Source organism: Rhamphochromis longiceps, linkage group LG12 (genome assembly GCF_057381845.1).
Source record: "Rhamphochromis longiceps isolate RC_006_pf linkage group LG12, R_longiceps_female_GT1.1, whole genome shotgun sequence".
NCBI classification, from domain to species: domain Eukaryota; kingdom Metazoa; phylum Chordata; class Actinopteri; order Cichliformes; family Cichlidae; genus Rhamphochromis; species Rhamphochromis longiceps.
Window position 1 is genome coordinate 37,299,308 of NC_140568.1, and position 24,808 is coordinate 37,324,115.

At 39.6% G+C, this 24,808-nt stretch overlaps 2 protein-coding genes and 1 pseudogene across 5 annotated transcripts; 2 read left to right on the forward strand and 1 right to left on the reverse strand.

The window, feature by feature from the left end:
* Positions 1-1,263: 1,263 nt before the first annotated feature.
* Positions 1,264-2,702, forward strand: LOC146657827 (membrane-bound ghrelin O-acyltransferase mboat4 pseudogene; annotated as a pseudogene).
* Positions 2,675-8,531, reverse strand: LOC146657828 (4-hydroxybenzoate polyprenyltransferase, mitochondrial-like). The gene is made up of 8 exons (XM_085426167.1): positions 8,024-8,531; positions 6,446-6,777; positions 5,519-5,685; positions 5,213-5,334; positions 4,880-4,965; positions 4,642-4,775; positions 3,720-3,908; positions 2,675-3,608 (listed from the first exon to the last, which is right to left on the reverse strand). Exons 1-8 carry the CDS (start codon positions 8,233-8,235, stop codon positions 3,492-3,494), a joined length of 1,359 nt encoding a protein of 452 aa, XP_085282293.1. The 5' UTR covers positions 8,236-8,531; the 3' UTR covers positions 2,675-3,491.
* Positions 8,532-9,240: 709 nt separating this feature from the next.
* Positions 9,241-24,517, forward strand: LOC146657829 (zinc finger protein 462-like). Of its 4 annotated transcripts, none has more exons than XM_085426154.1 (11): positions 9,241-9,388; positions 9,715-9,779; positions 9,865-14,798; positions 14,898-15,163; positions 15,743-15,861; positions 16,219-16,347; positions 16,488-16,731; positions 17,232-17,374; positions 17,478-17,701; positions 20,106-21,324; positions 23,265-24,517. In XM_085426154.1, the coding sequence occupies exons 2-11, from the start codon at positions 9,770-9,772 to the stop codon at positions 23,399-23,401; spliced, it is 7,425 nt and encodes a 2,474-aa protein (XP_085282280.1). In that variant the 5' UTR covers positions 9,241-9,388; positions 9,715-9,769; the 3' UTR covers positions 23,402-24,517. The 4 variants fall into 4 exon arrangements, with proteins under 4 accessions (XP_085282280.1, XP_085282284.1, XP_085282281.1 ...); XM_085426155.1 differs by having other exon boundaries at positions 9,268-9,351; XM_085426157.1 differs by having other exon boundaries at positions 9,315-9,456.
* Positions 24,518-24,808: the final 291 nt, after the last annotated feature.

A 24,808-nucleotide genomic window follows, 5' to 3' on the forward strand; every position in this document is an offset into this window, starting at 1 on the left:
TACAGAAAAGTGTTCTTCGCCCCCTCCCCCTTGCTCGCGCACACACGCACGCACGCACGCACGCACTAACACATCCTCCAACCACACACACCCACGCACGCACGCACTAACACATCCTCCAACCACACACACCCATATTTTGCTCAATTGCGGTTTATTTCACACCTCAAACATTTAGTAAACAATTGAGCAAATACAAGTAATCTGCAGGTAATAAGCAGGGTTTTAATAGTTTTGCAATTTTCATTAGTTTTTATTTTATATTTAGTTTTGACTTCAGATTTTCAATTTTATATCAGTTTTAATTAGTTTTTACCAATTGTTTGCTAGTTTAGTTTTTATTTTGTTGAAAATCCTTAGTTTCAGTTTAGTTTTGATTAGTTTCAGTTATAGTTTTAGTTGTGTTTGCAATAATTAAGTGTAACAAAATCCCAGTTTCATCATATCAGTCATTCTCTTCTGCTTATCCTTGAGTATGTTGCGATTCCAGCTACCATCGGGATGCATCACGCTGCCTTGCCTGGGGTTAGCTTCTGTTTTCTGGGGATGAGGGTTGAGTGTGCTCCCTTACATTCTCATGGTAAGCTAGGTTAGCCTTCTTGTGTGAGCTTTTCAAGTGCACTTTAAGGTTTGTGGGAATTTTTTCCCTTTAGAAATGTCCCTCATAATTTGTCTCTTTCCACTACAAGACACTTGCTTTATCCAAAACACAGTCATATTCAAAGTAATCCCAAATTGGAATCTGGCGCTTTCTCCTGACATGATTCTGCGCGTGGACGGAGCAGCAACACAGACGACTCGACTAACGTACTGCCACCTGCTGGCATAATTAGACAGCAAAAAAAATCTGGAAACTAAACTTCATTTTCACCCTTGACTATTGTATGACACGCACACATCAATGAAAACTAAACACAGTTTTGCTATAAATGCAGTTAATTTTAATTAGTTTTGTGAACACTCATTACAGTTTTAGTTAGTTTTCCTTTTTTTTGTTTTTATTTTTATTTCCATTAACAAAAATGTTTTTTCACTTCTAGTTTTCATTATTTCGTTAGTTTTCGTTAGCAATAATAACCTTGGTAGTAAGAAAATAAACTACTAACTCTTTTACACTACGTCCACGCCTACACTGGTATTTTTGAAAACGCAGCTGTTTCGTCCACACGTAAATGGTGTTTCGAATCTGAGATTTTTTTTTAAAACTCATTTTTTGTGTTTATGTGTGAACGAGGAATACAGAGTTCGTCATGCAACATTAAAGGCATGTGCCTTTATTCATGTCAGGCTGTGGGCAATGTTATTGTTTACATGAGAGGAATTGCAGAATGGCAGCTATTCAGATTAACAGTATTTTGTCTCCATCTTCAGGTTTTACATGCTTACATATAAACACGCAGTTACTGTCCCTCCATTTAGAAAGGCAGAGGCGTCACGGTGTATTTTACATGTAGTTGTTTTTTTCCTATGTAATATTCAACATTGCTATCAATAAATTTTTCAAAAAAAAAATGCCTCTGTGCCAAATGGGTTTAAAAACATAAACAACTGTGGGATGCTGTTTGTCCGTGATTTAGATGGGGGGAACAAATCGTGGCAGTATCAGCCTGGTGTTATTTGTATCCCACTGTAACTTTACTGTATAAAGAGCTAACATCTCCAAAATGTCAGGAGTAGTTAGTCATTACAACAAATGTTTGAACTAAAAATCAAGAATGTGGGATACTGTTTGTCCGTGATTTGGAGAGCCCAGCGCTGCTCCCGACGAAGGGAAAACCAATTCTGCAGGGGAGACCTACCTTGGACTTGTGCAGGTGAAACCAAAGGGAAGTTATGCTTCACTGTATTTTCTAGTCTTTGGCATAGAATGAAGTTGGTTTGGAAACATATGCAGCTATGCTTCAGCTCCTGCTTTGCGTTTGTGTGGGCGCCGTGCTAGCAGTGTCCAAGCTTTGTTTTTTCCCCTTTTCATGCCCCCCCCCAGGGGCGGGCCCAACACTTTGGGAAGGTCTGCTGTATGGCATCCTGTCGACCTGGTGTCTTGGACTGGTTTTAAGAATACAGTATTACTCTCACTGGAAGATCAGCGAATGCCTCAATAACGCAGCAGGGTTTGGCTTTTGGGAAGATTCATCTGGGGACTATTTCTCCAAATGGAGCGGACTATCCGATGGGGACTTCTGGACCACTGAGGCATCGATATGCATGTCACAGTTTGCTCGTCGCTGGAACGCCACAACAGCTTCATGGCTGCGTAGACTAGTTTATGCAAGGCACAAACACTTCCCACTGCTCATGTGCTTTGGTTTTTCACTGTGGTGGCACGGTTTACACTTAGGACACTTTGTGGGGTTTTTCACCTGGGCAGCAACAGTGAAAGCAGACCATCATATTCACAGGAACCTTCTCCCAAATATTACACCGACACAGAGAAAAATCTACACTTTTGTAAACTGGATAAACACTCAAATGATTGTTACCTGCATTGTTATAGCGGTAGAATTTAGAAATTCGTCTGGTTTGAGACTTTTATCCAAAACATACATAGGTCTTTTTCCACTTGTTAATATAATCCTGCACTTTATCGTTTTAAACCTCAATTCACTAGAACAGTAGTCAAACAAAGATATATTATTAAAGCAAAAAGAACGTTGACTATGGCTCGTTGATCCCAAGCACACCTGCAAATCTACAACAGAATGGCTAAAAAAAGAAACACATCAAAGTGTTGCAATTGACTGGTTAAAGTCCAGTCCTCAACCTGATTGAATTGCTGTGGTGGGACCTTAAGAAACTTTTGCATAAACAAATGCCTGCAAATATCGAGCTGAAGCAACACTGTAAAGAAGAGTGGGCCGAAATTCCTCTACAACAATGTAAGGAACTGATAAACTCATAGAGAAAATGATTAAGTTATTGCAACTAAACATACCTTCTATATTGGAAGATGTACTTAGTTTTTCACTGGACTGGATGTAAATGAATTCTCTTTCAAATTTGTTTAAAAGTTTTAGAGTACTGAAACATCATGGGTGAGAGCAGTCTCATGTTGCAAAAGCACTATAAAAACCAGTAAAGTCTGCAGATCTACATGCCGACTCTCACCAAAGTCCTATAATTAATAACTGGAAGTGGTTTCTGACACATAAGCACAGGTAAAGTGGGTAAATGCTGCCTGGCCAGCATAAAAACAAAGAGCACCAATGTCAACCAGTGACTTATGAAGGATGTCGCGCAAAGACCCAGATATTTATGTGTTTTATGAACCAAAACAAAGTAATGAGGCCACTGGCGTACAGTACATTCATCAGGTAGGAGGAATCATACTGCTCCCTGGTGGTCAAACTTATTGCAGCAATTTCAATTTAGATTTGCTGGCATTTTTGAAAATACATAAGTTGTTAAAAGAGTGCTTCTCATAAAAAACACAAATGTAATAAAACATCGTCTCTAATTATATGAAGGCTTGTTCATTTCTTCAGAGTCTGTCTTTATTCTTTCCACAAATTCCCGACAACAATACCTAAAAACAACAACAGTCCAAGGTTTCTGTTTGAAACAAACTTTTTCCAGCAGTCTTCTGGTTTGTTGATGTCTAATGTGTAAATCTACGAGAGAAGAAAATAAATATACTTCAATGGAAAACCTAATCTTAAAACACATGAATCTGTGCATGTTTCTCATTTAAATGTTGTATTAAAGTTGACCATGATCCTCACCTGGTTTGTCAGGTGCATTGCTACACCGGTGAGTACAGCATAGTAAGGGAGAGTCTGTTCAGCATTGACCCCAGCTAATACCAGTCCAGACATCATGGCCACAACGAAGCCACTCAGCCAGGGTTTGGTTTGCTCCTGGAACCTCAGTGCAGTAGATTTGACTCCTACTTTGATGTCATCCTCCTTATCCTATTTATGAAAGACAAAACAACACGAGGTCATAGTCAATCAAGGTCCCTACTGTAACACGGGACACATTAATCTCATGTTCACCTCAAAGAAAAACATCAGTAAACACAGTAAACTGCAATCCCTTAAACTGCATTTCTTAAATATAAAGGAACAGCTACCATGTACTCACAGTTTAAACTGTTTTTAAATTAGTTTCAGTTTCTCGGTTCCTTTCTTCTTAAATTTACAGGTTCTCAACAGTCACTTTATTATGTATACCAGTTCACCTGGGCAAAAATCCCTTATTGATGTCTGAGGTTAGAGGAGAATGGACAGAAAGGAAGCTGATAGGAAGGCAAGGTTAACTCAAATAACCACTCAGAAGAACATCTGCTAAAAAGCATCTCTCAACGCACAACACGATGGGCTACAGCAGCAGAAAAGCACATTGGGGGCTCCTGTCAGGAAATTGAAGCTATCATTTGCAAGCTAAATTGGACAACAGGTGACTGGAAAAACTGCTTTCCTGGTCTGGTGCTGATGACCTTGGTCATGATTTCTGCTGCAACACTTAAATGGCAGTGTCAGAATTTGGCATTAAAAAAAGCATGTTGCCAGGTATCATTGGTTCAGGGTAGTGTTGGTGTATGAGAGCGTTCTTTTACATTTACTGCACTCAGCCTTTGGTTTAAGGAAAGAATTGTGTTTAATAGGAACGAAGTGGTGCGATCTCTCAGGCCCACTACTTTACCTGATGTGCGTATATTGTGTCATATACCAGCGTCCACATCACTCCTGAGAAGTATAGCGGGAGACACACGGACCAATCACAAGAGCCTTTAATAGCGGACCAGCCGAGCAGAGCGCCCCAGTTGAAAGTGAGTCCTAAAGTGAGAGAAGAGAACAAGAGAACAGCTATAGTTCTGATAATCTGTAAAATATTAACTCTAGACAAAGAACACTACAAGATAACTTTACACAGCACATACCCAACACAAACTGTGGCCAGTAAGTGAACCTCTTCATCAGCGGGTAGGTGATAACAAGAGATAAAGAAGCAGCACCCAGAGCTATACTGTGAGAGCATTTTGAACAATGTGAGGGAAAGACTGCAAAATAACTGGATAAATAATCACTTTTAGTTACACTATGAAAATTAACACACTGTAGTAATATTGTGATCCAGTTCAACTGTTGCACTAATTTTTTTTTCTCATGACTCGGAGGATTTAATCTAACCTATATACCTGTTCCTATTCTTCTATTTATATTTTCCTAATAAAATGTCATTAACGTTCATACATAAAATTGATTCTGAGTACCTGTAATAGTTGAGACACAAAAGAACCCCAAGTGCAAGCGAGAGCTGCCCTCCCAGGAAGACCAGCGCCTGCATTCGAGAAATCTCTCCTGATGCGATTGGTCGAGAGGCTGTGCGGGACACCTGCGCAAAAACACAAACACTTTCAATTTATCAGAGCTGAAAAATAAAGAAACACTTTGAGCAGGGGAGTGACAGTGACACAGGTAAGTCTAACGTCTGCTTAGAAATGGAAGTTTAATTTACTTTATTGCAAAAACATGTCCTGTTCTTTGTTTGGAGTCAGCTGTAAGAAAATCTCATTTACTTTTTTGTCGAAGTCTTTGTCCCACATGTCATTGATGGTGCAGCCGGCCCCTCTCATGAGAAGAGCACCTGTACCAAACAGTGTGAGCATGCCCAGATCTGGGAAGCATCCAGGGTTAGCAGCCAGAGCAATGCTCCATGTACAGGGGAGGTACAGCAGCCATGTCCCTATGATTAAAAGGCAATGAATTTCAAGGGAATTAAACAAGGAAGTAAGATAAGAACAGAAACAAAGCCCACAAAGAGATGAATGTGCAGCCAATAGCTACATTAATCTGGTGGCATTTTAAATGTGGTTTGGTTTTAGATGCATCTGTGCAGTGACACTGAAAAAATGCAGGGGCAAGATATTTTAGACTCATTGTCTTACACAGTAATTACATAAGAGTTTTACAGTTTGGTAGGATTCTTTCAAAGAACAATTTTAACAATTATTATCTACATCATGAGTTAGGGCTACATGCTTACAAAGATGCTTCCCTGTTAGTGCCAGTTAATAGCTCTACAAGGTCAAAGATGACGTGCTTATTTTAGCCATTTGTTTTCTGAAGACTGTATTAATGTTATATAGCTTCTTGTTTTGTTCTGTTTTGTTAACATGGTGAAAATGCTGCTAAAAATTGTTCTGGGCTTAAAGAGTGCATGTTTGGAATAAAGTCAAAATTCTGCAATATTCTAGATATCAATTTTTTTTTTTAAACTGACACAGATAAAAGTCATTGCATAGCAGAAAATGAATGTGTTTAAGCATGTAGACATGGTCATAATGACCTGCTGAAGTTAAACCTCAGTACATGAGCTTGCTTTGTCACAGTAGGAAGGAAAAACTCCCTTTTAACAGGGAGGGACGGCTATCTGTCGCGACTGGTTGGGGTGAGCGAATGAAGACACGACAACCCAACAATGTGATGTTCATATAAGTACAAACCTATAGGTTTGTCCAGCCTCATCAGCCGGAGGTACGGTTGGACGTGTACTGGTGCTGAATTTACTATAGTAGCAGCTGATAAACTGAACCGTCTTCTCCCGTTTTGCTGTGTTTCAAGAAGTCTTATTGATGACCAGACTGCAGATTGGTTCTTAGGCTTTCTCTTCCACACACGGGAGTCTGAGGGGGGCCCATCTCCAGCCTGTATCCCTTCCTTCTGGATGAAGCAGGTAGAAAGACATCGATAACAAGCTCCATGGTGGATCCTTTTCAGAGTGCTCAAAGCTAGCTTGGCTGGGAACATGGTGTCTCTGCACTCATAAAGACCACCCCTGCACACACAGAAGCAGAAAGACACATGCAAACGAAGGTTAAACAAATACATTTGGTACAACAGAAACAGACATGTGTGAAACTTTTGGCTGAAACAACCTGACTGTTTTAGCTGTTTAGGTAAGACACTGCACACACCTACATGAGACAAGCTGGTGTTACAGTAACAAGGCTAAGCTATCACTGAAAATATAATGAATGCTACCAACACACTTGCTAACTCTAGTGTGATATAACGCCAAAGCAAGCTTACAATGAAGGTTACAATAGAGAATATACCGATTTTAAAAAGACCAAACACTGGACAGATGACAACCACATCAATACTTCCCTGCTGGGTCGTCATTGGTCGTCTCTTCTTTGAGGCTGACAGACAAGTTGGAGGACCAGCGCCTCCAACTGGTGTGGAGTGTGCATCACAATTTCCTTACTGGTTAAATAAAAACCAGGTCTCACACTAACTAGTTTTTATTTTTTATTATGGCAGCTCCATATTCAGCATTCTTTATCCAGTATATCCACTTTGCCTCCTCTGCACATGTACAAACAATCAGTAAGTTGGTTTTATTCGTTTTTGTGGTTTCTTTTGCAATCCTCAATGGGAAATAGCTACAGAGGTCACTTTCTGTCAACCATATGTATGCAATAATATAAATAATATTCAGCTTAATGGAAGCTTTTATATGCCAATAGTTTTTTTAATAGCAGTGTTTTGTTAGTTTATCTAACACTGCTTCACCTAAGGCGTTCTTAACAATTGCCTGTTTCTTTCTTTTTTTGCACTTTTTAAGGAAAAAGCACCCATGCTTTTTTGGTTAAAACCATATGTTTGAAAACCTCTTTGAACAAGCCCTGTAAGTCTACTTCACTTATTTTGTTCTTGTTAACATACAAAACAACCATGGAGTAGTAACTGATCGGATCCTAGAAATTTATTTCTGTTCATCTGGACCCAGCGTTTAGTAGAAACATTTTATCACTTATCTATGTGACTTCTTCAGTTTCAGCCGACTGCAGGCTTCACCAACTTTACAAACAATAAGGCTGCATAATGACTAAAATAACACCAATAAGCCAGAAGCTTAGTTTCAATAAAAAAAGAAATTCAAAGTGAGTAATAAGCTAAATAAGTCCTAAACAGATTCTTAAATTTACTTGTCAAGACAGGGTAGGGCTGTGGAATATGCAACATTATTGCATATGCAAAAAACATGTGACAAATGTAAGCAGCGTTACAACTGAAACCTCACTGCTCTTGCTGAACAGTGCTGCACAGGGCCCTGTTCCAAAGGGCTTCGGAGTTGACGTAAAGCGGCGATGTATGTCGGCAACCTTCCGATTACAAGGCGAACTCCCAACTCTTGAGCCACGATCGCCCCAAAGACTACAATGAGAATAGAAACAGAGCAGTGTGGCTGGTTAAGTGGTGCAGTTGATAATGAGAAACATGCTTTCATTTTGTACTTTTTTAGTATGAGTACTATTCATTGTGAGATGAGGAATGGCTGCATTCACCGCATTATAAGATCGTGAAAGATAAACTCTTAAGCCCCTTCTCGTTTGAGAGATGGTCGTTCCTTTTTTACACAAACGGCCTCCTGCTTAAAGCAGGATATCTGCCTCGAAAGGATTTGCGCATCATGAACATATAAAGAGTGAATTTGAAACATATTGAGCAAAAAATGCTGTGAAGACGTGATATATGACACAAATCTAGATCCTTTATTTTTTTTCCTAGAATGTTTTAGCTTTCATCTTGTTGTAAAAGCCAGACCCTCTGCAAAAGTCTGCAACATCAGTATAAATTTTCTCTGGGATACCAAGGTGATATTGGTAAAACAAAGCTTTTCTTGCTTTCTTTGTGACCTGTGCAGCTCAGCAAGCATCGTCACTGCAAGCACGTGGCCAACTGCCTGCGATAGAAACCGAGCCTGAAAAAAGGATTTCTGTTATAAGTTTTTAATAACAATAGCGCCCATTTATTTAAATATGCGGTGCTATATAACACTTACAGTATGGAGGATTTGTTAATACCCTTCACTGGACATTATAATACCTATATCGCCGGCCATAGAAACAGAAAACAACACCATCACAAACACAGAAAAGACTTTTAAAAGGGGGGCTTGGCGTTAAGGCATGAAATCTACGCACTTCCGGTTACTGTTTCCCCAGATTTCACAATGAACTAAGCGTGGAAGTAAAAAAAAAACAACAACAAAAAACTCCATACGTTTTCGTGAATATTAACAAACACACATTTTTTTTAATCAAATTGATAAAATTTAAAAAAATACAATTAAGAAATCCTAGTTCGTATTAAACCAAAATATCCTGTCGTTATATCGAATCTCGTGTAACTGCTGGAAAAAAACATTATAACTGATATTTTAATTACTTACACAGCGGAGGTAGTTTTCAGGTAGTTTTATTTTGAAGGGTTGGTGAATTCTACGGAAGTGAAGATGTTTTGTTGCGGTGGCGGAAGCACAGGCCAGGGAGAGTCACACTCGCGGGAAAAATGGCGGAAACGTGTTCCGTGTTCATGCGACTTCCAGCAGCGGTTCAAAACGGTGCCTCCTAAGCCTTGTCCTGTTTTTGTGTGCATGCGTGAGTAAAAACCTTGCGTGCATCGCGCACTTTAGCGAGTTGCACATTTCGGCATTTTGTTAAAATAGGTAGGATCTGTTTATTCGGTTGACTCGTTTTACGTCTCCTTCCTGTTGAATATGCTACACTGAAAGTTAAATAGAGGTGTTGAGTTCTTTGTGCTGCCATATTTAAAGATAATATTAGCAAAGCGTACAATCTCGCTCTCTCGCTCTCTTTTTTAAGTATTCACTTGTGTGTTTAACTTAATAACGGATAACGAAGTAGTGTCGGATTATGTTGTGCTGCTTCTGTGCCTTGAGAAAAATAATAATCTGTTTTTTCAGTTGTCTAGGTGTGTCACTTAATGTGTAAGGCTGTGGGTTAAAAGAGGCATGCAAGATGGAAAACGGTATGTATCACAGAGGTATGCAACGTCTTTGTGAATAGATACTGACCTATGCTGATCTATACTGGTCTGTTGCCTGCCCCCTCAGATACAGTGGAGTGCTCCACCTCTGGCCACATCAAGCAAGTCATCAGCCAAGCAGTCACTGAAGAATCCCAAGTTAAGGCTTTCCATTGTAGTCACTGTGTGCTGGTCTTCAAATCGAAGGTGTACCTTTTTGAACACCTCAACAAGGTGCATGGCCTCAATACAGAAATTTCTCTCAGAGAGGCTGGTTTATGCCCTGGGACTGACAAAGCCAACACAGAGAACAGCAGCAGCAGTTCAGGAGATAATTTTAAATGCCAGAGGTGTGATTTTAAAGCTTGTAGTTGGGATGGTTTAAGTGAACACGAGGAACTGTGTCACAAAACTTCAGAAAATCCTAACGTGTCAGGAGGTGTCATCATTTCAGAAAACCTCGACAGCACTTTAAGTGTCATTTCAGCAAACCAGAACAATGAAGCTGCAGGAACATCGGAAGATCCATCAGTTCTTTCAGATATTTCTACCTCAGAAGGGAAATGCACGTTAAAGGACCTGAAAACCTACAAGAGGCCATTGCAAACCATTACAAAGTACTTCTCAGTGTCATCTGAATCAAATGCAATGACTGCTGAAAAATTAGCTGATGGAACCAAAGGAACTATCATTTTGCAGGAATCTCCTTCAAGCTCCTGTCCAAACAGTAGTGGTGTGTTCAAAGTCACAGCAAAGTCTGTGATAGATATCACCGGAAGTAAGTCGTACCATTTTTTGCACACTGACTTGACTACTGATTTGACACCATCTAAAACTCCGGAACAATTCAGAAAAGAAACTGTTCCTGACAGTGCTGTGAAGAGATCCAGTGGTAAAAGTTTAAAAAGTCATCCTGTCAAAAAAGCCAAGTTGGATAACGAAGAGATGCTCACGGAAAAAGAAAATGAAAGACAGCAGTCATCCAGCAGCAACGAGTTTTCATTTGAAGTCAGCGAAGATGAAGACGAGGCAGACGTGGCAAAAGTGTATTCTTGTAAACATTGTGACTACAGTGACGTGGGCATCAGGCGAATTTCTGCCCATTATCAAAGTGACCACCCTTATATCAGATACAATTCTGTCTACATTCAGGACGCAAGTGATCACAGTGCCACCTTTCGTTGCTTGGAGTGTCCAGTTGAGTTTTTAAGCACAGCTGACCTCAAGAGGCACTACTTGGAAAATCATCCAGATGCCCCAGATGTATTTGCCATGAAATCATGTGGCCTCAGTTTGGTTTTCAAATGCTTTCTTTGTAAATTTACTACCAATCTATTGAAGTCTTTGAAAGAACATTACAAGGCAAAGCATGCAACATATGAAGTGGAGAATTCCTTATTGTTCTGCAGATATTCAATGTCTGAATCCCAAAAGGAATCGTCTCAGCTGAGTTTAGAAAAATCAGATGGAATTTCTCCTGAGCGTGCCCACACATCCCAAAATTCTTCTTCTAAAAGAGCAGACATGGCCTTGTATAAATGCCAGAAATGCATGTTTAGTCACAGGTCAGTTGTTGCTATGCATGTTCACTACCAAAAAAGCCACCCAGATGAAGTAATCACATTAGATAAAATCAAACAGTCAGCTTGTCCCACATCACATGCAGCATCAGAGATGACATCTGAGAAGTGTTCAGATTCTGTGATTGTAGTAGATCATTCAGAGACCACACCAGAAGCCTGTAAGAATCGTTCAGAATCTTCCCAAACCACGAAAGGGGAATCTTCGAAGTTTCCAACAAAATCCAGTAATGAAATTACTACTGGACTGGACATTTCCTCATCCAGTTTACCAAATGAAACATTTTACTGCCAGTTCTGCAGTTACACAAGTACCAAGGTTAAGAGTATCCTTGGTCATCACAATGCAAAACATTCTATGGATGCACCAATAGGTACTGATGATGTCCTATGGTATAGTGCTGAGATGCAGAAACGTCAGAGTGAATCTAAGATGTCAAAAAGTCCTTCATCTTCCCAATTTAATACTAGTAAACAAGTGAAGATGTGTAGGGAAAAAGAAGATCTGTATAAGGAGGATTACACAGCAGATGCCTCCGAAACAGGAGAGAGACAGAACAAGTCCTACGCATGTCCAGAAAACTTGTTTTATTGCCACAAATGCAACTTCGGAAATCCGTCTGTAAAAGGAGTAATTAACCATCAGGCCAAGGTTCATCGAAAGTGTAATTCCAGCACTAAGTGTGTTCTTGAATATACAGCTTTAATCCATGATGAAATCAGGAAAGCAAATGCAAAGGATTCCTCTTCTTCCCATCTACCTCTTCCTATAATAAATGAAGGCGAAGAAAAAGCTTTTTTTTGCCACTTTTGTAACTACAGGCATAGTACTTTGGATCAGGTAATGCGCCATTACAGCAAAACACATCATGGATTTAAGGCGAAGCCTTCAGAAATCCTTCTGCATACATCTAAGATCCACGATCAGGCACAGAAATCTCTTCTAACATCCACTCAAAATGAAGAAGCTGCTCAGGAAATCCTCAAGATGAAAATGAAAAAGAAAAAAACAAAGAAGCATTCAAAATCTTTGGTCATTTCAGCAACACCCTCAGTGACAACCCCACACACAAAGAGGTCCCTGAACTGTTACTCATGCGCATACAAAACTGACGTGATATATGCTCTGAAGACGCATTTAAGGAAAATTCACAAAGTAAAGCGTACAGTCACAGATATTTTAAGATATTATTTTAGACAAGGATCATTAGAGCGCGGCTATTATTGTGAATTCTGTGTTTTCAGACATGAAAAAGCTGCAGCAGTTTATGAGCACTACCAGGAACGCCACCTAGGACGTGTCCCCTGCGTTGAGTATGTAAGTTCTCGGTTATATGCTGGTCCTGGAATGGTCCATTGTAAAAAGAAGAAGCCTGATCTAGAGCAGAGTGGAGGCAGTGGCACTGAAAACAGATTGCTATCCCAAAGATCCGGACAAAATAAAGCTGGTTTGTCTTGCAAAAGATGCTCTTTTAAATCTAACTCTTTGTCAGATCTGGCACACCATTACCGAATGGTTCATCCTTTGAGTGCAAAACTTTCCAAGAAAACAAACGCAAGCTGGCGGGTGCAAGACCAAAGTGACAGACCTGGCTCATTTGACTCCTACCAGTTTGGTAAATCACAGGATGAAGCAAAGGCGTCCTCCACAGTGTTCAAGTGCCTTTACTGCTCTGCAAATTTTAATAGCAAACACGGTCTCCATATTCACTGTGGAATGAAACACCCGGAAGTTGTAATCAAAAAATTTGAACAAGAACAAAAACCAAAAAAGCAGCTCCAAAAACGTCTGCATGTCTTTAAGTGTCCGTATTGTACCTACGTCAATACCGTTTATCAGGGTGTTCTCACTCACTGCCAGATGAAGCATCCCAACCTCCCATCCAGGGCCGATAGTCTCCATGTGGATATGGTGTATGTTGAAAATTTGGACGAAACCCGGAAAAGCAGTCCTCCTGGTGAGACTTTGAAACTTTGTGGGCACATGTGTAAAACCTGTCCCCAAATCTGCGCAACCCTGGAGAAACTGAACAAACACTGCGAGCGAGACCACAAGAAGACTGGTGCAAGCACAGCACAAAGCACGGCCAAACCTGCTCCTAAGCCATTAGTTAAAAGTAAAATACTTCTATCTAAAGCCTACAGTACACATGGATCTGTATCAAAGACTTCAGTTTTAAGCAAGAAAATCTATGCCGTGATCAACTGCCAGCACTGTTCTTACACATGCACCACCAAACTTGCTCTTGGTCGCCATTTGCTTGCTAACCACAAGCATACTATTTCAAAGGACTGCGTATACAAATGTGTGCTGTGTTCTAAAGTTTACTTCAGGAAAAAGCATCTTGGAGGCCACTATGCAGTGACGCATGGAAAGGAGGCTTATTTAAAATACTACGTGCCCATATACAAACAGCCTCTCAAGAAGACAGCGCCATCGCCGTTTGAAGACCCATCAACTCAGCAACAAGAAAAAGCCTCTGAGACATTTAAGTCTAGCATAACAGCAGAAGAAAGCCTCTTGATCTACAAGTGTCCAAACTGTCCATATGTGAATGCTAGCTACCACGGGACCCTCACTCACTGTCAAATGAAGCATCCAGCAATTGTAGTCCGGGCAGATGAACTTGAGACAGGTGAAGTCTTTGTATCAAACATGGTCAATTGTACTTTAGGAAAAGGTTCTAATGAAAGAGGGTACTTGTGTAAAAAATGTTCACAAATCCATGGATCACTGACAAAACTCAATGCTCACTGTAAGAGGGTTCATCATGACACAGAAGTGTATGAGCACACAGACACTGAAAGCCAGCCGGTTCACACATCTCAGGGCTCAGCATGGGAGGATGCCTCTGTGAAAAACAAAACTTCGAGAGAAGTAAGCATTGCGGAAAGTAGACAGGCTCCACAAACGGAAACTCCTGAGGCATCCCCATCAACTTTGCTGTCCGGCCTCCGCAGCAACAAACAGTTGTACAAGTGCCAGATGTGCACCTATAAAGGACTGTATCGAAAATACCTCCAGTGCCACTACAAAAATACTCACAAATTGGATGCAGTCAGTATTTACAAACTTCTTGAGAAATATAATAAGCGTAAATGGAACTTTCCCAGCAACATACTTAAATCAGGCAACAGCACAAAGGTTAAATGTTTGAAATGTCCAGAATTAACATTCAAGTCGTCGCAGCTGCTCATTGACCACTATAGTACTTTTCACCGCTCAGAGTGGAAATTGGACTTTACTGTGTTGTCACTAGGATCGACGAAAAAGAAAACCACAGGGGTTTACAAATGTGACCACTGCAACACACAATTAAATGGGATTAGAAAGTTGTGTTATCACATGGATCGCCACAGAGCAAGGATGCTAGAGAAGGCCAAGGCTGCGCAGAGAAAGGAGTCGCTTATTAGCACAACACTAGAGCAAGAATCCAGTGAGGTAAGTTGACGCTGTAATTCCTGTCTACGCTCTTTGTCTTCTGATCTACTCGTGTTATTTGACCATTACTGTGATTTTTTTTTTTTTTTTTTTTTCCAGCCCTGCAGGCAAGATGAAACGACCACATTGGAAACTGTGAACGAGGTTAATCGTTGGAACGGGACACCAGTACAGAGCGCCGCTACATCAGAACTCTCTGATGTACAGCAGCCAGAACTAGAATCGAATGGAGACAAACACACGTGTAGACAGTGCGGCCGGATGTTTATGTCATTGAAAGGCTTGCATTCCCATGAGCACAGCCACGCAGCCCTGGCAGCCATCAAGAAATTGGACAATAGCTCCACATCTGGATTAAAACACAAGTAAGAACTTTGGGCTTTTTTTATTGTTAAAAACTAAACTAAAAAAAAGTATTAATAATGCTATTAAAGCAGTCACCCCATTTTGCCACGCTTTTTTTTTTTTTTGTGGGCTCACTTAAAAAGTAACATAGCCAAATGGAAATTTTAGCAGTTGGTCTTGTTTAGTCTGAAAAAGTACAGTGCCTATCTGGGTATTGGAAAACCTTTGCAGAAAAGCTTCTTTATCTCAACATTTTCACTTCCTGGTTAAATAAAAAGTTAGACTCCCCTTTCCCGCTTTCCTCAATTCCACCTCTATCCACTCCTGTATAACTTTAAACTGCACAAGAAGACCGTTTCCTCATAAATCGAAACAATGGCTTTCTGACAAGAGAACCAAAGTCAAGAAATTATACCTCCTTTACAGATTTTAGGAGTTACTTCATCTACTCTCTGTTTGACTAATGTATCTTTCGCAGGCTTGTTGAAATTGAATTTTGATTGCTTTGTTCGTTAAAGCAAGTCCCAAACACCCCAAGCTGTATTTTTTGTGAGAGTTGAATGATTGTGAACCTTTTTTTTTTCTTTTTACCTCACCAGCATTAGCAAATATCTCATCCACAAATCTGGAACTCTGAGACCTTTTCTGTGTAGTTGCTGTACCTATCGGACAACAGTCTTTGGCCTCTGGAGGAGTCATTTTATGAAAAAGCATAATGGTAAGAACTCATTTGTAAGATCACCAGTGGTATCTTATGAGCATTAAGTGTCAAATGCATTGTCTTTGATCTGCGAACGTTGATTTCAAAATCACCAGAATTTTTAAAATTAGTCTTTTGTTGTAGATTATTAGCATAAGTTTTCTGTATGCTGGATTTGGTCAAGTTAATATGAGTTGTCGCAGGTGCATTTTATATTAGAAGCTGACTTTAACTGTTCAGACTGGGATGGTTTTGGCTTAGTTTTAAAGACAGCCACATCTTTCACAAGAAGGGGTTTGAGAGATTTCGTGTGGCTTTATGTCTGCGTTTATGTCTTTCCTTTTTCATTTGGTTATTCTTTTGCTGAATGCTTAGATCTCATCATGGCTGCAGCTGAGACTGAAGACAAAGATGAGAGTGAAGAGAGGTTTAAGGAGTCCTCTAATTCATCAGAGAAAATGAACAGCTTGCCTGAAATTGATGAGCGACCTGAACTGATTAAAGGCAAGTCATATCTCATGTTTTTTTGTGTGTGTGTGCGTTTGTTTGTTTGTTTTTTAAACTTGGTCTTGGTTTTCATAAAACAAACAGTTTTTGGTTTTGTAGCAGTACTAACAGACTGTGGGTCCTTGAAACTTTGACAGGATCTCTGTACTTGGAGCCCCCAGATGTGCGGCGCCAGTTAAACCACTACACCATGATGGCACAGAGCAGCATCAAATCTAAAGTGAACGTGCAACTTTCAAAATTACCTGAGAACAGCGTGCTTCACTGTGAGTTCTGCAATTTCAGCACTGGACACCTGTCTAGTATCCGGCGGCACTACCTAAATCGGCATGGAAAGAAAATCCTCAGATGTAAAGACTGCAACTTTTTCACAGGTTTAAGGTAAGGTGCTGCAAGAGTTTGTATTTTGCTGTGTACAAAAGATTTTTGGCCTTTTTTTTTTTCTTTAATAAAATTTAGTGTGTTACTAAAAATCTGCAAATTGTAATTAATACTTTTAATTCTGCATCATCACAGATGTGCAGGATCTGACTAGTTTCTATAGTCAGGTGACATAATGCATTCCTGGTTTGCCTCAAGCAGGAGACACAAATCCCTTTGGGGTGGCATCGGGAAGAGAATCTGGCATAAAAGTGTGCTAAATCAAACATGCCGCGCTATCTGCTGTTTGAACCCTTTTTGAAGAAGAAGCTTCTTTTATTCAAATTTAGACATTGTTGTCAATTATTTTAGATGTATGGAAATAACTTGGATGAGTGTTATGAGGTATTTGACTTGACAGACATCTTGAATTTGTCATTTCTACTCATTACTCAACACGAGTTGTCACCAAACACCGACAGATTTGCAATGTTATCACTGATTTCTCCTGTTGTCATTAGGAAAACTCTGGAAATGCACATGGAGACGGGTCACTCTACCTGCCAGTCAAAGCCTACTCATCAGAAGGACCTCTGCTGCCCTTTCTGTCTGTACCAAACTAAGAACAAGAACAACATGATTGATCACATTGTCTTGCATCGTGGTATGTTGGAGCATTTGCAGGATTTGTAGGAACGTGTTCTGCTTTCCGATACCTGACGCTGTCACACAAGCATTCCCTTTTTTCCTTTTTTTTTTCTTTACAGAGGAACGTGTAGTGCCAATAGAGGTTCGTCGCCCCAAACTGTCACGTTACCTTCAAGGCATCATCTTTCGCTGTCACAAATGTACTTTCACCAGTGGCAGCCCAGAAAACCTGCATTTGCACATGATGAGGCACGATGACATCAAACCCTACAAGTGTCGGCTGTGCTATTTCGACTGCACCCGGCTGAGTGATTTGGAGGCACACCTGAGCGATAAGCATCAGGTCAGGATTTCTCTAAAGCCTTCTGTGCATCCTTGGAATTCCTTTGGGTCAAAAAACGTTGTTTCTTTAACTGATGGGCTGACAGTGCTCTTGTTCTACACACTGCTGTCATAACCATGAAGATTTAGAAAATCAAGAGAATATGAAGTTGAATGAAGAATGAAGTTATTTAAGCCTATAAAAAACGTAAGCAGCAATTAGATGTCAGACGTCAACATGTCTGATATTTGAAGGGAGTAGCCAACGAAAGAGAGTGGGAGCATACATCCTAAAAATATGAATAGATATAAAAATGAACATAAAGAATTCATCAGAATGACATTTTTAAATGTCAACCATGTATCTTGTTTAGTAGCACTGCATCACTTTCACAAGCTACATATAGACAGTGGACTTACTTTTGCAAAAGAATGGTTTTATTCACATATCACATTCGCTACGGAGACATTGGCACTGGGCCATTTGATTCCTTTAGTCTGAATGTTTTTGTAGTTCAAAAACTTTGCCACAAATCGGTTTAATATTGATTAAGGTTGTGTCTGTGAAGGTTCTCAGTCATCCAGGTCATTGTAGTCTAAGGAGCTTGGAAAGAAAAGCGTCTGGACTTCTTTGAGTTGCTTGAAGAGCCAACCTTTACATGGAGGAAGTGGAAAGAAAGGCTCTTGGCTCTTTTAAAGGGAGAGTACCCAGCCATTGGTACAGATATGTAGATGGCACCTGGGTCAAAATCAAAAGACAAGAAGTGGAATCCTTATATCCTAGAAGTGGAATCCTATAAAGTCAGCAAAGATGCACAGAAAAGAAGATCAGACACCAGCGAGGGAGGATAAGAAAGACAGACGCAACAACATTGTCATCCCCTATGTAGCCGGTGTATCAGAGAAACTCAAGGTTCTCTCCAAGCACGACATCCCAGTGTACTTCAGACCCAGCAACACACTCAGACAGAAACTGGTTCACCCGAAAGACAAAACTCCTAAACACAAACTTAACAACGTGATGTATGCTGTACAGTGCAGCGAGGAATGCCCAGACCTCTACATCGGCGAGACCAAACAGCCACTTCACAAGCGCATAACACAAAATAGAAGAGCCACCTCCACTGTACAAGACTCAGCAGTTCATCTGCATCTAAAGGACAAAGGTCACTCTTTCGAGGATGCCAACGTTCACATTTTGGACAGAGAATACAGATGGTTTGAAAGAGGAGTGAAAGAAGCCATTTACGTCCACTGTGAGCGACCATCTTTGAACAGAGGCGGTGGTTTATGACACCAACTGTCTGCCATCTATAATCCAGTTTTGAGATCCCTTCCCAGATGCCTTAACGCCCACTCACATCCTGGGCCATCTGACCTCAGGAAATCACATGATAGGGTGGGGCCAGGCTTCACAATGAGCTCACCCGAAACCCTGGCTGATTGTGACCCACACCCGCTTTCACACCTTGGCTCATATGATTAGGTAGAGGATCATCAGGGGGTCCTTTGTCCCTCTGTGGGGGGAAACTCCCACTGGGTTTAAATCTGGGTCTCTCCACCATTTGACCCTTAGAACTGAAGAAGCTTCTCGGATGAGAGGTGAAACGTCTTCAAGCAACTCAAAGAAGTCCAGACGCTTTTCTTTGCAAGCTCCTTAGATTGATTAAGGTTGCACCTAATGGAGTGATGCAGTGCATATCCTACCCCAATTCCTTGGCTATTGAAAAGTGCTACATTTACGGGGATTAAACCATAGGTAATGTCAAAGATGGACATGGACAACTACTGTGACATTATCCGTTGGTTTCTGAAATTGTGTTTTGATACCCCAAGATTAGCATTTTCACCACAACCATCTTAGTTTCAAAGAATAAGATGTGGTGAGAAGGAGAGGGACTGACTGTGAAACTGCTATCTCTATGCAGTAAGCAGACAAAAGATAATCCAACATTTTTAAGCAATTTAAACATGATTTGCAAAATAGTTGTAATAATGTTTTACCACCCTGGGGCACCTCTGTCAGTGCACCCCAGGGTGGCTGTGGCTACAATGTAGCTTGCCATCACCAGTGTGTGAATGTGTGTGTGAATGGGTGGATGACTGGATATGTAAAGCGCTTTGGAGTCCTTAGGGACTAGAAAAGAGCTATACAAATGCAGGCCATTTACCATTTTTTTTTATTCAGTATGCCTCCAAAATCAGGGACTAAGCCCATAAACTCACCACGAAAGTGTTTACCATGTCATGTCTGGCTTCCCATAAACTATAGGACTGGGAGTCTTATCTCAACCCCATAACTCCAAGTGTATTATATTGGATAAATGAGTTTTTGAGGCTTCTACATCATCAGGGCCCCACCCTCACCCCAATATAATGTGATGGAAAAGTGTATCATAATTTGGACCTTGATTCTGTCTATGCAGGTCGTGAGGAATCATGAACTCGTGGGTCAGGTGAGCCTTGATCAGCTGGAGGCAAGCGTTGGTAATGTGCCAGTAACAAAAGAGGAACAGTTGTCTAACATGGACCAGCTCGATGAGGACAGAGAAGATGTAGAAATGGAGGACCTTTTTGCAGACTGTGATGAGGTTCCACAAGCTGAGAACCTGGAAGAAAACTATACCACAGAGAAAAGTGCACTCCAGATCAGGGAATGCCAGGAAACCAACGGAGAAAGTCCTGGCCAGACTTCCGAATCAGGCATTCAACGTGAAAATGCAAAACCAAACTCTACTGTCCAACAAGAGCTGCAAAAACAAGCGGAGCTTGTGCTGCTAGAGACTGCAAGAGAACAGGAGACAGGAAATGTGGAACAAAGTGTAAGAGAAGTGAAAATTACAGATACCCCATGTGAGGATTACGGCAATCCAGAGGAAGAGAGGCAGACATATGAAAACCAAGCCCAACCTGAATTCACAGAATCTGGAGACAAACAACAAATGGAGACAGGAAATGATTTCAAAGTGGATGAAGAAACACCAGCTCAAAAGCAAGACGTTAAAGCACTTGAGCATAAAACACTGAACATTGAGGCAAAGGTAGAAGATGACATACTGCGTCATATCTTACAGTTGGCCAATGATGACAGCAAGATGCATAACAAGGCAGATGAGGGTAAAACGGTCAAGATGGAGAAGGGCACTGAGGCAAGTGATATCCCATTAGCTGAAGAGAGCAACTTCCCTTTGTTCCAGAATCCAAAGAGTCAAGTTGGTATAGAGGCAAATTCAGCCTTAACAAAGCTAAATGTTGCACATGTAAATAACACGAGGACAAAGGAGAGTTTAAAAATTGAAAGACATATGTTAACCCTCCCGCCCACTTGTGCACGACTTAAGATGATCACCGGCGATATTTTAGGTGTCTCGTTTACAAAATTAAAGCGGGAAGAAGTGCACACTCAGCAAAGCAGTGAACAGGAACCTAAACCTTGCACAGAAATACCAGTACTTGAGAAAGAATGTCTGAAGAAGGAAGTGCACTCTCCTGAATGCTTCAAGGAGGAAGAAGAGAACGGTCCTTTCGAGCAGAAGCAGAACCAAGAATCTGAGATGCTCACAGAAGACGAGGAACGACACCAAGATCAGGCGCCTGGTGACCACGACGGGATGAAGGATGATGATTGTCTGCAAGAGCCTGAAGGTAAAAAGAAATTATGAGTGAATTAAAATATTAGTTTTTGTGCATTTTTGTAAGCAAAACACATATTTTAAGTACACTTAAAAGTACACTCTTAAGTACACTTTAACACTTGTTTAAAGTACAGAAAAAGAGATGGTAAATGCAGATATTGGGCAACATCAATGATAGAGTTATGAAAATAAAAGTGCTCCCTCTTTGAATTGTAAGGTTTTATGTGTCAGGACTTTAGATAAGTACAATTAAAGATGAACTATTATGTCATTAATAATTTAACAAAAAATGAGCCAAAATGCAGAAGCAGTGTGGAAAAACTAAAAGAGCCATCTTTGCTGCGTCTATAGGATGTAAGAAGGTAAGTAACAGCCAGATGCTACAATCATCAGCAAGTATGGTGACCTCTATGAAAACAAATTGTCTGGCAGTTCATTGATCTGATTCACATGTGTGATAAAACAATGCACAAGGCGAAGATGCTCAGACAAACCAAAGAAATATATGTAGAAGAGCTACATCTGAGACTCTAAAGCAGGGGTGTCAAGCTCAGATACACAGTGGGCCAAAATTCAAAACTGGAACAAAGTCGCGGGCTAACGTTAATATTTATTGAAATATATTTATTCCTCCAGATCAAATCAAATTCAAATTTTATTTGTCACGTACACAGTCATACACAGTACGATATGTAGTGAAATGCTTGGACAACTGCTCGTGACCTAAAGAGAACAAAAAAGGAAAAGGCTATGAATAAGATAGGAAATAAATATGAAAAATTAAAAAGGGTAAATTTAACTAGGAAGGAATAAAATATAAATTAAGGTTAAAAATGAAATAACTGTACAACACAAATTAGAATGAAGGGTAAATTTAACTGGGAAGAATAAGATAAAGATAAATATATAAATTAAAGTTGAAAATAAAATAACTGTACAACAAAATACACAATATTGTGTATTGTGATATAAGAATGAATCTTTTCTTATGGACTCAAACACGTTTTGCTGAAAAACTGAATATGGAACAAACAAAGCTTAATACTAAACAATATATATATTAGCTGTATAATACCAGTAGGCCATCTTTGATAGTCATTTGGTATGGCTTCGTGGCCCAAATGTAATTAGGCTGTGGGCCAAATTTGGCCCGCGGGCCAGAGTTTGACACCTATGCTCTAAAGGGTTAAATAGCGATGTCTAGCAATACTGCAAAGCATCACATTTGGAGAAAACCAAACATGATAACAGCACAAGCACCTTGCAGCACCTGTCAAGCAGGGTGGTGGAGGGGCGATGATTTAGGCTAGTTTCCAATCCACAGGACTGGCTGTGCTTAAATGAATGCCTGAAAACCTCAAACTGAACTGAAGCAATGTTGTAAAGACTGATAAAGTCATACAGACGATGAATGCTGTTAAGAATGGTTCTAGAAGATACTGAATATAAGGTGTACTTACTTTTTCACACACTGCTTCTGCATTTTGGCTGAGTTTCTGTTAAATAAATGTAATATTAGTAATACATATAGTGTATTACATATATACAGTGTTGTTATATTTTCTTATTATGTGCTGATATGTAAATCCTTAGAGTTGAAACAGGGTGTACTTTCTTTTTCACATGACTGTATCTTAGTGCATTCCTAATATTAATTTAATAACTGTGTGTGATTACAGACAAATCTGATGATAAAAAGTGATTCAAAAGGAGATGATCTATGTGTGTGATCATTGTTTATTTAGTCATTCAAGCAAAAAATATGAGAACTTCTCGGGTTTTTCTTAAGTTCTAATGGTAATTTTTTACTCTTTTTCTGAGCTTTTATCTACTTTTTTGTGATAACTAACTGTAGGTAAGTATTGGGTTGTGAACATAAATAGATTTTGAGGAATCTTCGGTATGGGATAATTACGTTGTTGATTTGTTTTGTTTTGTCCCCTCCCTTAGATACAACAACAAAAGAACCTGCTGAAGTCCTGTGCTCCTCGGTTACAGAGCAGAAACGATTTACTTGTGAGTTCTGTGGAAGAAATTTGGTGAACAGCTCTGAACTGAAGCGTCACGTCATGCGGCATGGAATCTAACAGTCTTTTCCACGTTTTTTTTATTTGGGTTTCCATTTTATGGAAAGTTCCTTCCAGTGTTGTGTTGAGTTACGCATTTTAGATTTTGTTATTCTCATATCTTATCTAACTGTACGTTTACATATTTACGTTTCCTTTTTTGTGCATTTTTAAACTTCTTCCTATAAAATGCTTTTATGGTAAAGCTGTTAAACATAGATGTGATTCAGTAAATAAAACTTTGAACCAATATGGTGAATGTATTATGTGTGACACACTGTATTTAAAATCTTTAGAATTTTTTTTGTATTTTTTTTTAAACACTAATGGATAATGGCCGTGATCAACTGTCATCAAGAGTTCATTTTTATTCCTGTAGTTTGTGCAGGGAGGTATTATTTACGAGAAGTTATTACTGTAAAATCTGCAGAAACCTCTACACTGTGAACTAATTTTACATGAAAACGTTTACATAGAGTTAAATGCCACAAACTGAACCAACTTCCATAACAGAAAGTTCATTAAATGCTGCCTTCAGGTGTTGTTTGGTATTTCAACACACTTTTATTGTGTATTTTGTACTGAAAAGGAAAATAGTTGACAGTAAAATATCAGTATTTAGTTTGGTATTCCATGTTAACAATTTTTATTTTTTTTATTTTATTTTTTTTAATACTTCAATTTGTTTTGAATTTAAAGTGTGTTTGCAGCACCTGATATTTATTTTCCTCCTAGCTTAGAGTGGCGCCTTCTATGAAAGTGGTGAATTTAAACATTTTTAGTTAATTTTACCATTACAGTAGATGTCACTGGTGTCAGAAAAGGCAGTACATCTGAAGATACAGACTTGTGCACAATAGGTCATAAATGATTAATAAATGGTCCATTTTTTTTCAATTTCTTGAACAACAGCAAAAAACGGACGCAGGCTGGACCAAGAACTAATCAGGGACATTTACAGAAGACTGAAACACAGTTCAAGTTTAAAAAGTTAATGTGTTATGAGACCACGTGTGTTCATATCCTTGTATTATAAAACATGGATGCTTTGTATTAAAAGTGTTGCCCTGTAGCAAAAATCAAATAGTGCATTAAGAAAATATAATCTGGTTACAACAATAAATGTTTGATCTCAAATGTCTTGATGTAAAGAGCAATGTGCGCATTAGCTAAATAATACTGTGCAAATGGCTTACCCACCCCTATTTTTTTTTTTTTAATTTTGATGTGGATCTAGGAAATGGGTGTAGCAAATTATAAAAATGTGAAAATAGAAATACAGTATACTGAGAAAAAAGTCTGATTGGACATTTCTGATGAGCCTGAAATTCAATACTTGGTATGGCCACCTTTTTTCATCAACACAAACTGAACTCTCTTAACCTAGCCTTGTTCCCTTGAGTGCTTCTCTTGTAATTCTTTGGATGT

What these genes read in the sequence shown, in the direction of transcription:
- LOC146657828 (XM_085426167.1), bottom strand. Translation starts at nt 8,235, where the DNA reads ATGAAAGCATGTTTCTCATTATCAACTGCACCACTTAACCAGCCACAC. An exon ending in GAGGCTGGACAAACCTATAG is followed by an intron (nt 5,686 to 6,445) that starts GTTTGTACTTAT and finishes TTTTAATCATAG; the next exon opens with GGACATGGCTGCTGTACCTC. An exon ending in TTGTGTCTCAACTATTACAG is followed by an intron (nt 4,966 to 5,212) that starts GTACTCAGAATC and finishes ATGCTCTCACAG; the next exon opens with TATAGCTCTGGGTGCTGCTT.
- LOC146657829 (XM_085426154.1), top strand. An exon ending in ACCTGAGCGATAAGCATCAG is followed by an intron (nt 17,702 to 20,105) that starts GTCAGGATTTCT and finishes CTGTCTATGCAG; the next exon opens with GTCGTGAGGAATCATGAACT. An exon ending in TTGTCTGCAAGAGCCTGAAG is followed by an intron (nt 21,325 to 23,264) that starts GTAAAAAGAAAT and finishes CCCCTCCCTTAG; the next exon opens with ATACAACAACAAAAGAACCT.